The 12,566-nt window shown below is 51.5% G+C and overlaps 1 protein-coding gene across 12 annotated transcripts in view; it reads left to right on the forward strand.

Moving 5' to 3' along the window:
* ARMC8 (armadillo repeat containing 8) overlaps positions 1–12,566 on the forward strand; it is a 702,262-nt gene that overhangs the window by 215,707 nt on the left and 473,989 nt on the right. For all 12 annotated transcript variants that reach the window (XM_086955494.1, XM_086955495.1, XM_086955496.1 and 9 more), the window contains exon 7: positions 2,091–2,171. In XM_086955494.1, the coding sequence (XP_086811620.1) occupies positions 2,091–2,171 (81 nt within the window). The remainder of the gene's footprint in view (positions 1–2,090; positions 2,172–12,566) is intronic.

The raw sequence follows: 12,566 nt of genomic DNA on the forward strand, positions 1-12,566 counted from the left end.
GTGCACTAGAGATGAAGAGTTACATGGCAACAGCTGGAGTGGATGTGTCTTAAAGTTGTTTAGTTCCTTCTTAGTAGCCAGCAGTGTGGGCATTATCAGCTGCAGGCAAACTGTTTTCTTTGTTACTTTGACAAGTTCTAGCGGAGGCCATCTCCTTGGACTGAAATGACATTGCCATTCTAGAGAAAGGGGCTGGAGTAGCTGCATTGTGGTGTCCTGTGACAGTTGACGGATGACCTGGTGGGCATGGGTACGGTGTGTCCAACTGCGTCCAAGTTTCATTTATTAATTTCTGCTATGCTAAATCTCTGCTGAAGGCCCATGACAGTGTTTACGGCATGCTGGCACAAGAGTTTGATAAATAAGAAAAATGCAAGCTATTTACTTACCGAAGAATGTAGAATTAAACCTCTTCAGTTTTGCATATCAAGAGTGTTTGTCTTTCGTCCCTTGGCCATGTGACAGAGCCCCCTTGTGCTGCTCTGCCAGTAAGAGTAACAATTCAACAGGGAATGATGATCTTCCAGAATGGTTAGCAGATCTAAATTGTTTTTGTTTGTTCTCTCTTTGGAATGCTGTTCAGCTTTTAAAGTGCTGTGATGCAGCGGTGTTCTTTATATCCACGATGCCCCAGGCATAGAAATGCTGGTGCACAGAAAGTCAGTCGTTGTTCATTGTCCTGCACATCAATATTTTACTTCAGCCCAGTATATCCGATTAGCAGCGTGGTTCTACTGTCATAGCCTAGGTCCAACGTCTATCCCCTTTTGGACTCCACTGGAATGGCTGTATCTGGTGAGAAAAATGTCCATATCCTCTTGTTACTTTTCAGTGGGTTTTCATTGTATCCTTTCAAATGTTTTTGATGGGTTGAAATCCCTAATGTTGTAGTTTTAATAACTATTGCCTCAGCTTACATATGTTAGCTGGTTGCTTGTTCTGTCCGTTTAAGATCCTTCTTTAGTTTTTCATACAGATAGCTGTCTTCCAAACACACTACGTATTCTTGTATTGTTTTACCTAAGTCTTTGCTCACATGTCTTTCATTTATTTTTGTTTGCACAGATTTAACGGTGTCCTGATTTTTTTCCTTTCTTGAATTTAAAAGAATGGTTGGTTTCTTAAGCAAACATCTGTCATTAGGGTGATAAATCAGTTTCTTGTAATCTACACATCTCTGGATAGATATTGGTCATTCGGTCTTCAAGGAACATGTTATGGTGACAGATCCTTTATAAAGAATGTTTGATACTGTTAGCCATGATTTCACTCACTAGCACTGGAGAGGATCATATCCATTAGGGCAATACTGTTAATGTGACAACATCACGTATTGCCATTTGTTTGCTATTAGGTGACTTTTGTGAAGGGCCAATGGCCCAAAGTAGGTTGAGACTTCCAAACTCCATGTGCGTACATTTTCATAGTTGGAAAGGAAAGATAACTAGAGTCAACTATAAAGTTGAACAGATGTACTTTTGTTAATATGAGGCATACAAGCAGATTCTGATTGAATATGCAAAGGGGTCTGTTTTGCATCTGTGGGATATGGATGCCTCAGGCTGTTAGAACTGCCATATGTGGTAGTTTAGTTAAAGTAGCGGACCGAAGTCTTTCGAAATGCTAACAATGTTAACTTTAATGAGGTTGGAAAACGTGTTTCATTGAGAGATTTGCTTTGTTATTTCCACTTTTAGCGCTGCTAGATTCTACCAGCTATATTTTTTTAAAGAATTCGTAATTAGGCGACTTCCAGGTTTGTTGCGACAGTGGATAAAGTACTGACTGCTGAAGGTTTCTGTATTTGTACGCGTGGTGTTAGTCTTATGTTCCATAGGTGCATGTAGTTGTGAGAAGGCCTCCAGTGGGCCGAGTCTCTTTATTCTAATGCAAACTGTCTCTCAATGGTTCACACAACGAGATCTTAAGGCATGTAACAACCATGTTGCAGGAGCCTTCTAATGCCATATTATTGCCTGATGTTGTCCCTGCTGCCTTGGTTTCTGAATACTGCCTACATTCTCATGTTAACAGCACAGTGTAGCTATTTTTGCCAATTCCTTGGATTATGTATGTGTTTTTTCTTTTAGGCTCCCGATCATCAGACAATTTTATTTAACCATGGGGCAGTTCAGAATATTGCTCATCTGCTCACATCAGCTTCCTACAAAGTAAGATGTTAACTTGTATTGTTAATATTGATAATATCAGTCCTCATTGGTCACTTGTCTCCAGATTCAGTGCTAACAATGTGATAAGTACCCTGTTATGTTAACATTCATGTTCGAGGCATATGAGCTGTGGATCGCATACTTTTGCATAGATCGCCATCTGGTGTTGGGCTCGGATGTTTGCACTTTGTTATTGTAGAATTCTTTTTAGTCACGAGATAGGTGACAACTCCTTTGGTTAGTCGTGCGCATGGGCATCGACTCCATCTCCAGATAGTTTTTTTCCTCCATCGGGTTCGGTTGTAATTTGCTGCGCTCCGGGTCGTGCCGTTTCGATTCCCCTTCGACGTACAAAGCTCTCACCGCTGGATGGTATAGTTTCGATCGTGATCTCTCGACGCGTATCTACTTTCCGACGAGATTTTCGAGTCCAGTCGTCGACTTGGGCCGTTAAGTTGATCGGTGACATCAACCAGCATATGGAAAGGACTCCATTTAAAAAATGCAAGCGTGGAACTAAATTTCCACACACAGATCTCCATTAGGTCTGCAACCTTTGTCTCTCTCCAGAACACGAGAGTCACAACTGCCAGGCCTGAGGTCCAAGAAGACTATACGTGATTGCCGGACTCAACGTCAACAAATGTCCAGATCAATAGTCTCTGCTCCGGAAGACCTCTTTGAGGCAGGCTCAGACGATTTGGAACCAGAGACAGGAGATAAACAAGCCAGCGTCTCCGAAGCTGATGAATCATACTCAGAAGACCAGTCGTTTACTCCAAATCAACGAACCGCAAGTACTGACGTTGACGCACCGGTCCTGAAAAAACACAAGGCTCCGGTAACACCTTCACCTTCGGGTCCGGGTCAACACCGTGATACTGCTTCAGAATCCCCGCCTCCGGGCACGGCTCCGAAGCCCACTAAGCCTTCAGGCAGCTCGGTATCAAGCCAGCCACATCATGGTGCTGGAAAACCCTCTTTGGCACCAAAGCGTACGCCCAAGGTACCGTTGAGTCAGACTCTTCGGCACCGAAACCCAAAATACCCGAAACTTCAGCACCGAAGCAAACTCCATCCAAATCTTCGGATCTGAAAAAACTGCCGAAATCTTCGGAGTCTGAGCCACCTAAGCAGAATGACATAAAAACTCCTCCTAAAGCTAAGGAAGATAGGCCAATACACCACTCTGTGCCTAAGTCCTCGGCACTGAAAAAAGACAGTGCATCCAAGGAACTTTTCCATCCAGATCCTCCGGATCCTAAGCAAAAGACAATACATATTGACCACATTACTGGGCAAATTACCTCTATACCACCTAAAAAGGAGAAATTGACACCTATGAGACCTTTTTCACCAACTCCACGGCTTCCAGCCATTATACTTTCTCCAGTACACTCTTCAATACCTCCTCTATCACCTGCAACACAAGATGACAATGAGGATTTAGGGGGTGGGATGAAGATATAGGCCAACGATATCATGATACAGATACTGATGATCACACCCACAGTATTCCACCTCATGACTCTTGGGAAGATTATAATGTCCCAGATATACCTGAGCCAGATTTATACCTCTCCAGACCATCCCCTCCAGATGACAACGTAGGGTTTCTGCTACTAATAAATAGATCTGCACAATACCATGGGGTTCAACTCCATTTAAACCCCCTAGAAGAGGATTTTTTATTAGATACATCTTCACAGCCTCACAAAACAACAAACACTCTCCCTATGCTCAAAGGGGAGATTAAACATGCCCCTGAGGCTTTTAAAGACCCTGTCAAAACTATGTTACTCAACCCTAGAATTGAGAAAAAATACAAACCAGCTCCAAGTGATCCAGTTTACATTAAAAGTCAGCACCTTCTGGACTCATTGGTAGTGGCGAATGCCCATAAACAGACAAATTCCCAAACCACTGGTAATGCACCTCCGCCAGACAAAGAGTCTAAACTACTAGATGCATCAGGTAAAAGATTTGCGTCCCAGGCGGCAAACTTCTGGCGTATCACCAAACACAAGCCTTACTAGCAAGGTATGACCGGGCTCACTACGATGAGCTTGAAAAGCTCATGCAGCATCTCGCAGATCAATATAAGACCAAGGAAAATTATCTTATTTAAGAGGGGAAATTAATTCCAAACACCTCAATTAAATGTGCCCTGGATGCAGCAGATACAGCATCTCACACAATTAATACAAGTCTATTACTGTGCAGACCTGCATGGCTACGCATATCTGGTTTCAAACAAAAGGTACAGTCTACCATCCTCAATCAACCCTTGGATCAGGAACACTTGATTGGACCTACTGTGGACACATCTTTAGAAAAGATGAAAAAGGACACAGAAACAACCAATTCCATGGGGGCTCTACAAGCAACAACTAGTAGAGGTTCCCTTTGTCTCTCCTCTTATAAGGGCGTCTCCAAAACAACTGGCACAGAAAACACCTCTTCAACATACAAAAGCCCCACTCGAACTTCCCCTAGCAGAGGATATTTTAGAGCATGGGTACTCATAAACGTTATCTCGGAGGCCAAATTTACATTGTGGTTTGTGTCCGAGGGCCGCACCGTTGGGGGCGGGGTCAGTGGGGGAGGGTGCGGGCTAGATCAACAAAAAAAACTGACCATGAGGTTGATCACAGGTCTCTGCAGCGGATGCCTTCGTCCACTGAGCCATCAGACCCGGCTTACACACATCTCTCTCCCTCCCTCACTCACTCCCTCTCTCGCGCTCTCTCTCTCTCCCTCCCTATCTCTCTCCCTCCCTATCTCTCTCCCTCTCTCCCTCTCCCTCCCTATCTCGCTCCCTCTCTCGCTCCCTGTCTCGCTCCCTCTCTCCTTCCCTCCCTCCTTCCCTCCCTTGCTCCCTCTCTCTCCCTCCCTCCCACCCTCCCTCGCTCCCTCCCTCTGTCTGTCTCTCTCACTCCCTCTCGCTCCCTCGTTCACTCACTCACTCACTCCCTCACTCACTCCCCCCCTCTCTCCCTCCCTCACTCCCCCCCTCTCTCCCTTCCTCACTCCCCCCCTCTCTCGCTCCCTCCCTCCCTCGCTCCCTCCCTCACTCCCTCCCTCTCTCCCTCCCTCTCTCGCTCCCTCTCTCGCTCCCTGTTTCGCTCCCTCTGGCTCCCGCTCTCCCTCTCTCTCCCTCCCTTGCTCCCTCTCTCTCTCCCTCGCTCCCACCCTCTCTCCCTCGCTCCCACCCTCCCTCGCTCCATCCCTCTGTCTGTCTCTCATTCCCGCTCTCTCTCACTCCCTGTCTCTCACTCCCTCTCTCCCTTCCTCTCCCTCACTCCCTCTCTCCCTCCCTCACTCCCTCCCTTGTTCCCTCTCTCCCTCGCTCCCTCCCCTGCTCCTTACCTCTCCCTCCCTCTGTCTGTCTCTCTCACTCCCTCTCTCTCACTCCCTCCCTCTGTCTGTTTTGCTCTGTCTCCTTCCCTCTGTCTGTCTCTCTCTCACTCCCTCCCTCACTCCCCCTCTCTCACTCCCTCCTTCGCTCCCTCTCTCCATCCCTCCCTCTGTCTCCCTCCCTCTGTATGTCTGTCTCTCTCTGTCTCCTTCCCTCTGTCTGCCTCCTCACTCCCTCACTCACTCCCCCCTCTCTCCCTCCCTCCCTCACTCCCTCCCTCTCTCGCTCCCTCCCTCTCTTCCTCACTCTCTCGCTCCCTCTCTCGCTCCCTGTTTCGCTCCCTCTGGCTCCCGCTCTCCCTCTCTCTCCCTCCCTTGCTCCCTCTCTGTCTCCCTCGCTCCCACCCTCTCTCCCTCACTCCCACCCTCTCTCCCTCACTCCCACCTTCCCTCGCTCCATCCCTCTGTCTGTCTCTCATTCCCGCTCTCTCACTCCCTGTCTCTCACTCCCTCTCCCTCACTCCCTCTCCCTCACTCCCTCTCTCTCACTCCCTCTCTCTCTCCCTCCCTCTCTTCCACTCCCTCCCTTGTTCCCTCTCTCCCTCACTCCCCCCTGCTCCTTCCCTCTCCCTCCCTCTGTCTGTCTCTCTCACTCCCTCTCTCTCACTCCCTCCCTTTGTCTGTCTGTCTTGCTCTGTCTCCTTCCCTCTGTCTGTCTCTCTCTCACTCCCTCCCTCACTCCCCCTCTCTCACTCCCTCCTTCGCTCCCTCTCTCCATCCCTCCCTCTGTCTCCCTCCTTCTGTATGTCTGTCTCTCTCTGTCTCCTTCCCTCTGTCTGTCTCCTCACTCCCCCTCTCTCACTCCCCCTCTCTCACTCCCTCACTCACTCCCCCATCTCTCTCTCCCTCCATCTCTCTCTCCCTCCCTCTCTCCCTCCCTCTCTCGCTCCCTGTTTTGCTCCCTCTTGCTCCCGCTCACCCTCTCTCTCCCTCCCCCGCTCCCTCTCTCTCGCTCCCACCTTCCCTTGCTCCCTCCCTCTGTCTGTCTCTCTCATTCCCGCTCTCTCTCACTCCTTGTCTCTCGCTCCCTCTCTCTCACTCCCTCTGTCTCTCACTCTTCTCTCTCTCCCTCCCTCACTCCTTCACTCCCTATCTCTCTCCCTCCCTCGCTCTCACTCCCTCCCTTGTTCCCTCTCTTCCTCCCTCTCTTCCTCCCTCTCTCCCTCTCTCCCTCTCTCCCCTCTCTTCCTCCCTCTCCCCCTCTCCCTCCCTCGCTCCTTCCCTCTCCCTCCCTCTGTCTGTCTCGCTCACTCCCTCTCTCACTCCCTCCCTCTCTCACTCCTCTCTCTCTCTCCTCTCACTCTCTCACTCCCTCTCTCTCCCTCTCTCACTCCCCCTCTCCCTCCCTCCCTCTCTCCCTCTCTCCCTCTCCCCCTCCCTCGCTCCCTCTCCCCCTCCCTCGCTCCCTCTCTCCCTCGCTCTCTCTCCCTCGCTCTCTCTCCATCGCTCCCTCTCTCCATCACTCCCTCTGTCTCCCTCCCTCTGTCTGTCTCTCTCACTCCCTCCCTCACTCCCCCTCTCTCACTCGCTTTCTCACTCACTCCCCCTCTCTCATTCCCTCCCTCTCTCACTCCCCCCTTCTTACTCTCCCCGTCTCACTCCCCCCTCCCTGTCTCCCTCCCTCTCACTCCCGTCTCACTCCCTCTCTCCCTCGCTCCCCCCCTCACTCCCTCTCTCCCTCCCTCTCTCTACCTCCCTCCCTCTCTCCCTCGCTCTCTCCCTCCCTCTGTCCCTCCCTCTCTCCCTCCCTCTCTCCCTCGCTCTCTCCCTCGCTCTCTCGCTCCCTCGCTCCCTCTCCCCCTCCCTCGCTCCCTCTCTCCCTCGCTCTCTCTCCATCGCTCCCTCTCTCCATCACTCCCTCTGTCTCCCTCCCTCTGTCTGTCTCTCTCTCTCTCACTCCCCCTCTCACACTCGCTTTCTCACTCACTCCCCCTCTCTCATTCCCTCCCTCTCTCACTCCACCCCTTCTCACTCCCCCCCTTCTCACTCTCCCCTTCTCACTCCCCCCTCCCTGTCTTCCTCCCTCTCACTCCCCGTCTCACTCCCTCTCTCCCTCGCTCTCCCCCTCCCTCACTCCCTCTCTCCCTCCCTCTCTCTACCTCCCTCTCTCTACCTCCCTCTGTCACCCTCTGTCATCTCACCCTGCCTGTGTGTCAGCCTGGGCTGAGACAGCTTTCAGGCGCACACACACAACCGCACCCAAGCACTTCACAGGTCATTAAAGGCCATTTGCATGCTAATGAGGCTTTGTTGTATTTCACCTCCTCTTAGGCCCCTGCAGCTCCACTCTGGCTATGCGAGAATCGCCCAGACCCCACAGAGCAGCAGAGACTCTGAGTCGCGCTGCCGCAGACACACTTTAAATTTTTTTTAAAAAAAATACATGGGTACGATGTTTGCAAGGTCCCCGGGCCGCCAAGGAAGGCTTGCCGGTCCGCCACTGGCCCGCGGGCCGTACTATGAGTACCCATGTTTTAAAGGGACTTACAGAGGCAATAGCAACAGGGGCAGAGGACGTTGTTCTAATACCCGCAACTCCCCCACCAAAAAACAGTGACTTCCCTCGACTTCCCAAGACCACTCCACTCCGGTCAGGAGAAGACTATCACAGTTCCTACCTGTCTGGAATTCCATCACCACAGACAAGTGGGTAAGACAAATTATCCAGTATGGTTACTGCCTGGAACTTACTTCTAACCCCCCACATACCTCCCAAACAACGCCCAATGTCCTCAGAACATGTAACGCTTCTCTAGCAGGAGGTTCTCTCTCTCTTGCAAAAACATGCAATAGAACCGGTTCCCCTACACCAGCAATATATAGGGGTTTACTCCCTTTATTTCCTCATTCCCAAAAAGGATGTCTCTCTCAGGCCAATATTAGACCTCAGACCGCTAAACCTGTACATAAAATCTGACCACTTCCACATGGTCACGCTACAATAGGTCCTCCCACTGCTCCAACAAGGCAATTTCCTTGCCACTATAGATCTCAAGGACTCCTACTTCCACATTCCTATTCACCCTGCTCACAGGAGATACCTACGGTTCGTAGTGGACTGACATTACCAATTCTAAGACCTTCCATTCGGGGTCACAACAGCACCCAGAGGCTTCATAAAATGTCTCGCAGTTGGAGCAGCCCACTTTAGAAGACAACACATTCATGTGTTTATCCAGTATTTGGGTGTCTTTCATAGATTCACATGCCTAAATCATTCCCCGTCGCCGAGACGGGAGCCTCCGGTACATAAAAAAGTAATGTCCTATAGACATACATAGAGAAAATAGGCCTAAGGGCCTCCCCTTAGTAGCCTTTCTACGTCCTTATGTAAAAAGGACCAAACTCTCATCATTAGCCAATCAGCTCCGACCTCCCTCTAGAACCTTCCCGGGAGGAGCCTCAGTCCCTCAGATTTTCTACCGCACGTTGTGCTAGGGAGTCTCCAACCTGAGCTCCTCAGGTTTTTCTTCGATATCATCAAACTTTCTCTGGAAGTTCTTCTTCGAAAGGATAATTACCTTCAACTGCCTTATTCCATGTCGTAATCGCATAAAAAGGCTTCTTCCATGTCGGAATTGCAGAAGAAAGCCCTTTTCAAGGCCTGCTCTTCTTGCGGGAAGAAACGGATTAATGCGGATGATAAGCACGATCTGTGCTTGTATTTCCTGTACCCTGACCACGTCTCTGACAAGTGCAGGGTGTGTGAGCCTTCCCCAAAAAGACTGTGAAGGAAAGAGAGGCTCGCCTTCTCACATGGCTCGACAGGCTTAAGGACAGAGACACTCTGGAATCTTCAGAGGGAAGTGTCTCCGTGTCCTCGAAAGTCTCGAAAGAGAGACCCAGGGTGCAGTCCCCTGGCCATACAGACACTCCTCCTAAGAAGGCACACAAGAAACCTTCGGAGGCACGATCCACTACTTCTTCAGTGTCTGTTCGAGACGACCAAAAGTTCAAGAGGCCTGCTCCATCTACCAAGAGGACCACCTCAGTCACGACCACCGTGTCGACGACGACAGCCTCATCGCCCTCTGCGGCGGCAACCACGACTACATCCGTGTCCTCAGGTACACCTGTTTCCTCTATCATTCTTCTAAAATCATCGTCAAAGACGAAGACCTTGCCGACGACAGAGTCCCCACAGACTACGTCGTCGTCGGCGAGCCCCAAGCCGTCTAAGTCGCTAACGAAGAACCAGCCGTCGTCAAAGAAATCGTCGACCGAAGGCTCGAACACGAAGAAGTCGACGACTGAGTCGACGCCGAAGACGCCGGTTACAACGGCGGTGTCGACGAAAACGGACTCGCCGTCCACCTGTTCATCGAAGGCGGCGTCTTCGAGGACATTACCGTCGTCCACCCAGTCCCTGATCAGGTCCTCATCGACGACGGAGGCGCTGTCCGAGGGCGAGTCGTCGACGGAGGCGACACTGACGGCGCAATGGAAGGAATCCAAGTTGGTTGAGGTGTCGGCACTCTCGCTTCCGCCTTCAACGGTTCCCTCCACCGCGGCAGGATTGCAATCCGCGCCTGGCAAACCCCGGGTGCAGATTACCCCGGAGTCAACGTCCATGAGCAGAGTAGAAAAGCAGCCACCTCAGGACATCTTACAAAGTGAGGAGTCTGAAGGGGAGGACCAGCCAGGTCCCGCTACCTCTATCTCGGACCTTAACGTCAAATGCCAAAGTACGGATGAGGAGCATGAAGAGTTCACTTATCAGGAGCATTCCGTCCACGCAAGTGTCCGCACAGAGGCCACCCCAATGATGTGTCTGCCCGCGACTCTTGTCAATGACCTGCGGTACCTGGTACAAGATTACAAACAACGTTTCCCGGATGCCGACAGTGGGTCTCAGACGCCTGTCACACGTGCCCCGGCGTCCACCCCTCATCCTTCCGCTCACCACAGCCGTGAACACAACCGGCCTCAGACGGTGAGACCCCGTGATAGGGTCCAACCTCAGGTGGAAGAATCCTCTGAGGAGGAAGAGGAGGAAGAAGAATTAGAGGAAGGCGAGGTCCAAGACGTCCACTCGGACCAGCCGGACGAGGATGAAGATGTGGCGTCATCCCCAAATTCGTCGTCCCCGGCTTCGCCACGCCCGCGCCAAGCGGACTCGGTGCCAGCGGACATTGGTGGTTTCCACAAACTGGTGGACAGGGCGGCTAAGAGGTTTCATATGGCCGTGGAGTCGACGGAAACGGAATGCTTTCTCCATGACTTCAAAGAGCACAGCCAAAAGTCGGCCAAATCTATTCCGATAATTGACTTTCTATGGGACCAGGGCAAGAAATTAATGCTAACGCCTGCCTCTGTGCCTGCGGTGGTGCCGCGCCTGGACAAGAAATATAAGGCCCCGCTTACGGCGGCGGCTTGCCTCAATGGCCACCCTAAACCGGATTCGGTGGTGACTCAGGCGGCCCAGAAACACTCCCTCAACCCATCCTCCCCGCTGTCCGCACCTCCAGACAAGGAAGGCAGGAAACTGGACACGATAGGAAAGAGATTCACTACCACGTCAGCCATGACAATTAAGGTGGCAAATTCCATCGCCCTGCTGGGGCGCTACAACCGCCAACTCTGGGAGGACATTGCCCCCTACATACAAGACCTGCCCGATACAGTCCAGAACGAGGTTAAAGCTCTCCTTGTGGAAGGTCAGAATTCCGCTGCAGAGATCATTGACTGTGCTATCGACGCAGCCATGACTGGGTTCCGTCAACTAGCAGGAGCTGCGGTGCTCCGCCGTCAAGGCTGGCTCAAAGCTACATCTTTCCGTCAGGAGGTTCAATCGAAGGTGCTGGACATGCCCTTCGACGGCCAGTATCTTTTTGGAGAAAAGATCGACAAGGCACTGCAGGCCATTAAAAAGGATACCGATACCGCAAGGGCACTGGGCACGCTACAGTCCCGAAACCAGTCATTTCGTGGTGGCCGCTCCAGGGGTCAATCCTCCTACAGGGGTTCCTACCAGAACAGGTCCTCTTACTCGTACAACAACAGAAATCAGTTCCAGCACAGGCACCAGCAAGGTAGACAATCCTCCTATGGCAGATCTTCCTTCAGAGGCAAAACCGCCAAGAAGGGCACTGGCGGCCGCCAGTGACCATTTACTCCAGCCAGTCCTACCACCGTCTCCATCCTTTCAAATTGGAGGAAAACTGACCCATTTCCTCCCCAATTGGCTCAAAATTACCACGGACCGGTGGGTACTGCAAATGATACAGTTTGGACATTCTCTCGAATTCACCAACATCCCTCCCAATACACCTCCCCTGAGACGGGCACACAAACACCTACGCCTGCTTCTCCAGGAAATCACCGTCATGTTACAAAAAGGTGCGATCGAAAGGGTTCCGGCGTCCCTAAAAGGGACGGGATTTTATTCCCACTTCTTCCTGGTGAGACAGAAGGAAGACAGGTGGAGACCCATCTTGGACCTCCGGGCGCTCAACACTTTCCTACGGAGCCAATCGTTCAGGATGGTAACGATCCAGGAAATCCTGGGCGCGCTGGAACAGGGAGATTTCATGACCTCCCTGGACTTACAGGACGCCTACTACCACATCCCCATCCTCAAACGTCACAGGAAGTTCCTGAGGTTCGAAGTAGCAGGCAGACATTATCAGTTCAGGGTCCTGCCGTTCGGCCTCAAATCCGCGCCGCGGATTTTCACAAAGTGCCTTGCGCCGGTGGCGGCTTTTCTACGTCAAAGGGGTCACCAAGTCTTCCCCTACCTCGACGACTGGCTGGTGAAGGCACCCTCTCCCGGAGGCGCAGCCGAATCCTCCAACGCCTGCACCGCTCTTTTTCAACAGCTGGGCTTGACCCTCAACCTCAAAAAATCCTGCACTACTCCGTCAACAAGGATTACTTTCCTAGGGGCTACCTTGGACACGGAGTGCGCAAGGGCCTTCCCCTCGAAGGAAAGGACGGACAAGATACTGTCCCTGGCCACGGCTGTGGCCGCGAAGACAC

This window comes from Lissotriton vulgaris, chromosome 2_1 (assembly GCF_964263255.1).
Source record: "Lissotriton vulgaris chromosome 2_1, aLisVul1.2, whole genome shotgun sequence".
NCBI lineage: Eukaryota > Metazoa > Chordata > Amphibia > Caudata > Salamandridae > Lissotriton > Lissotriton vulgaris.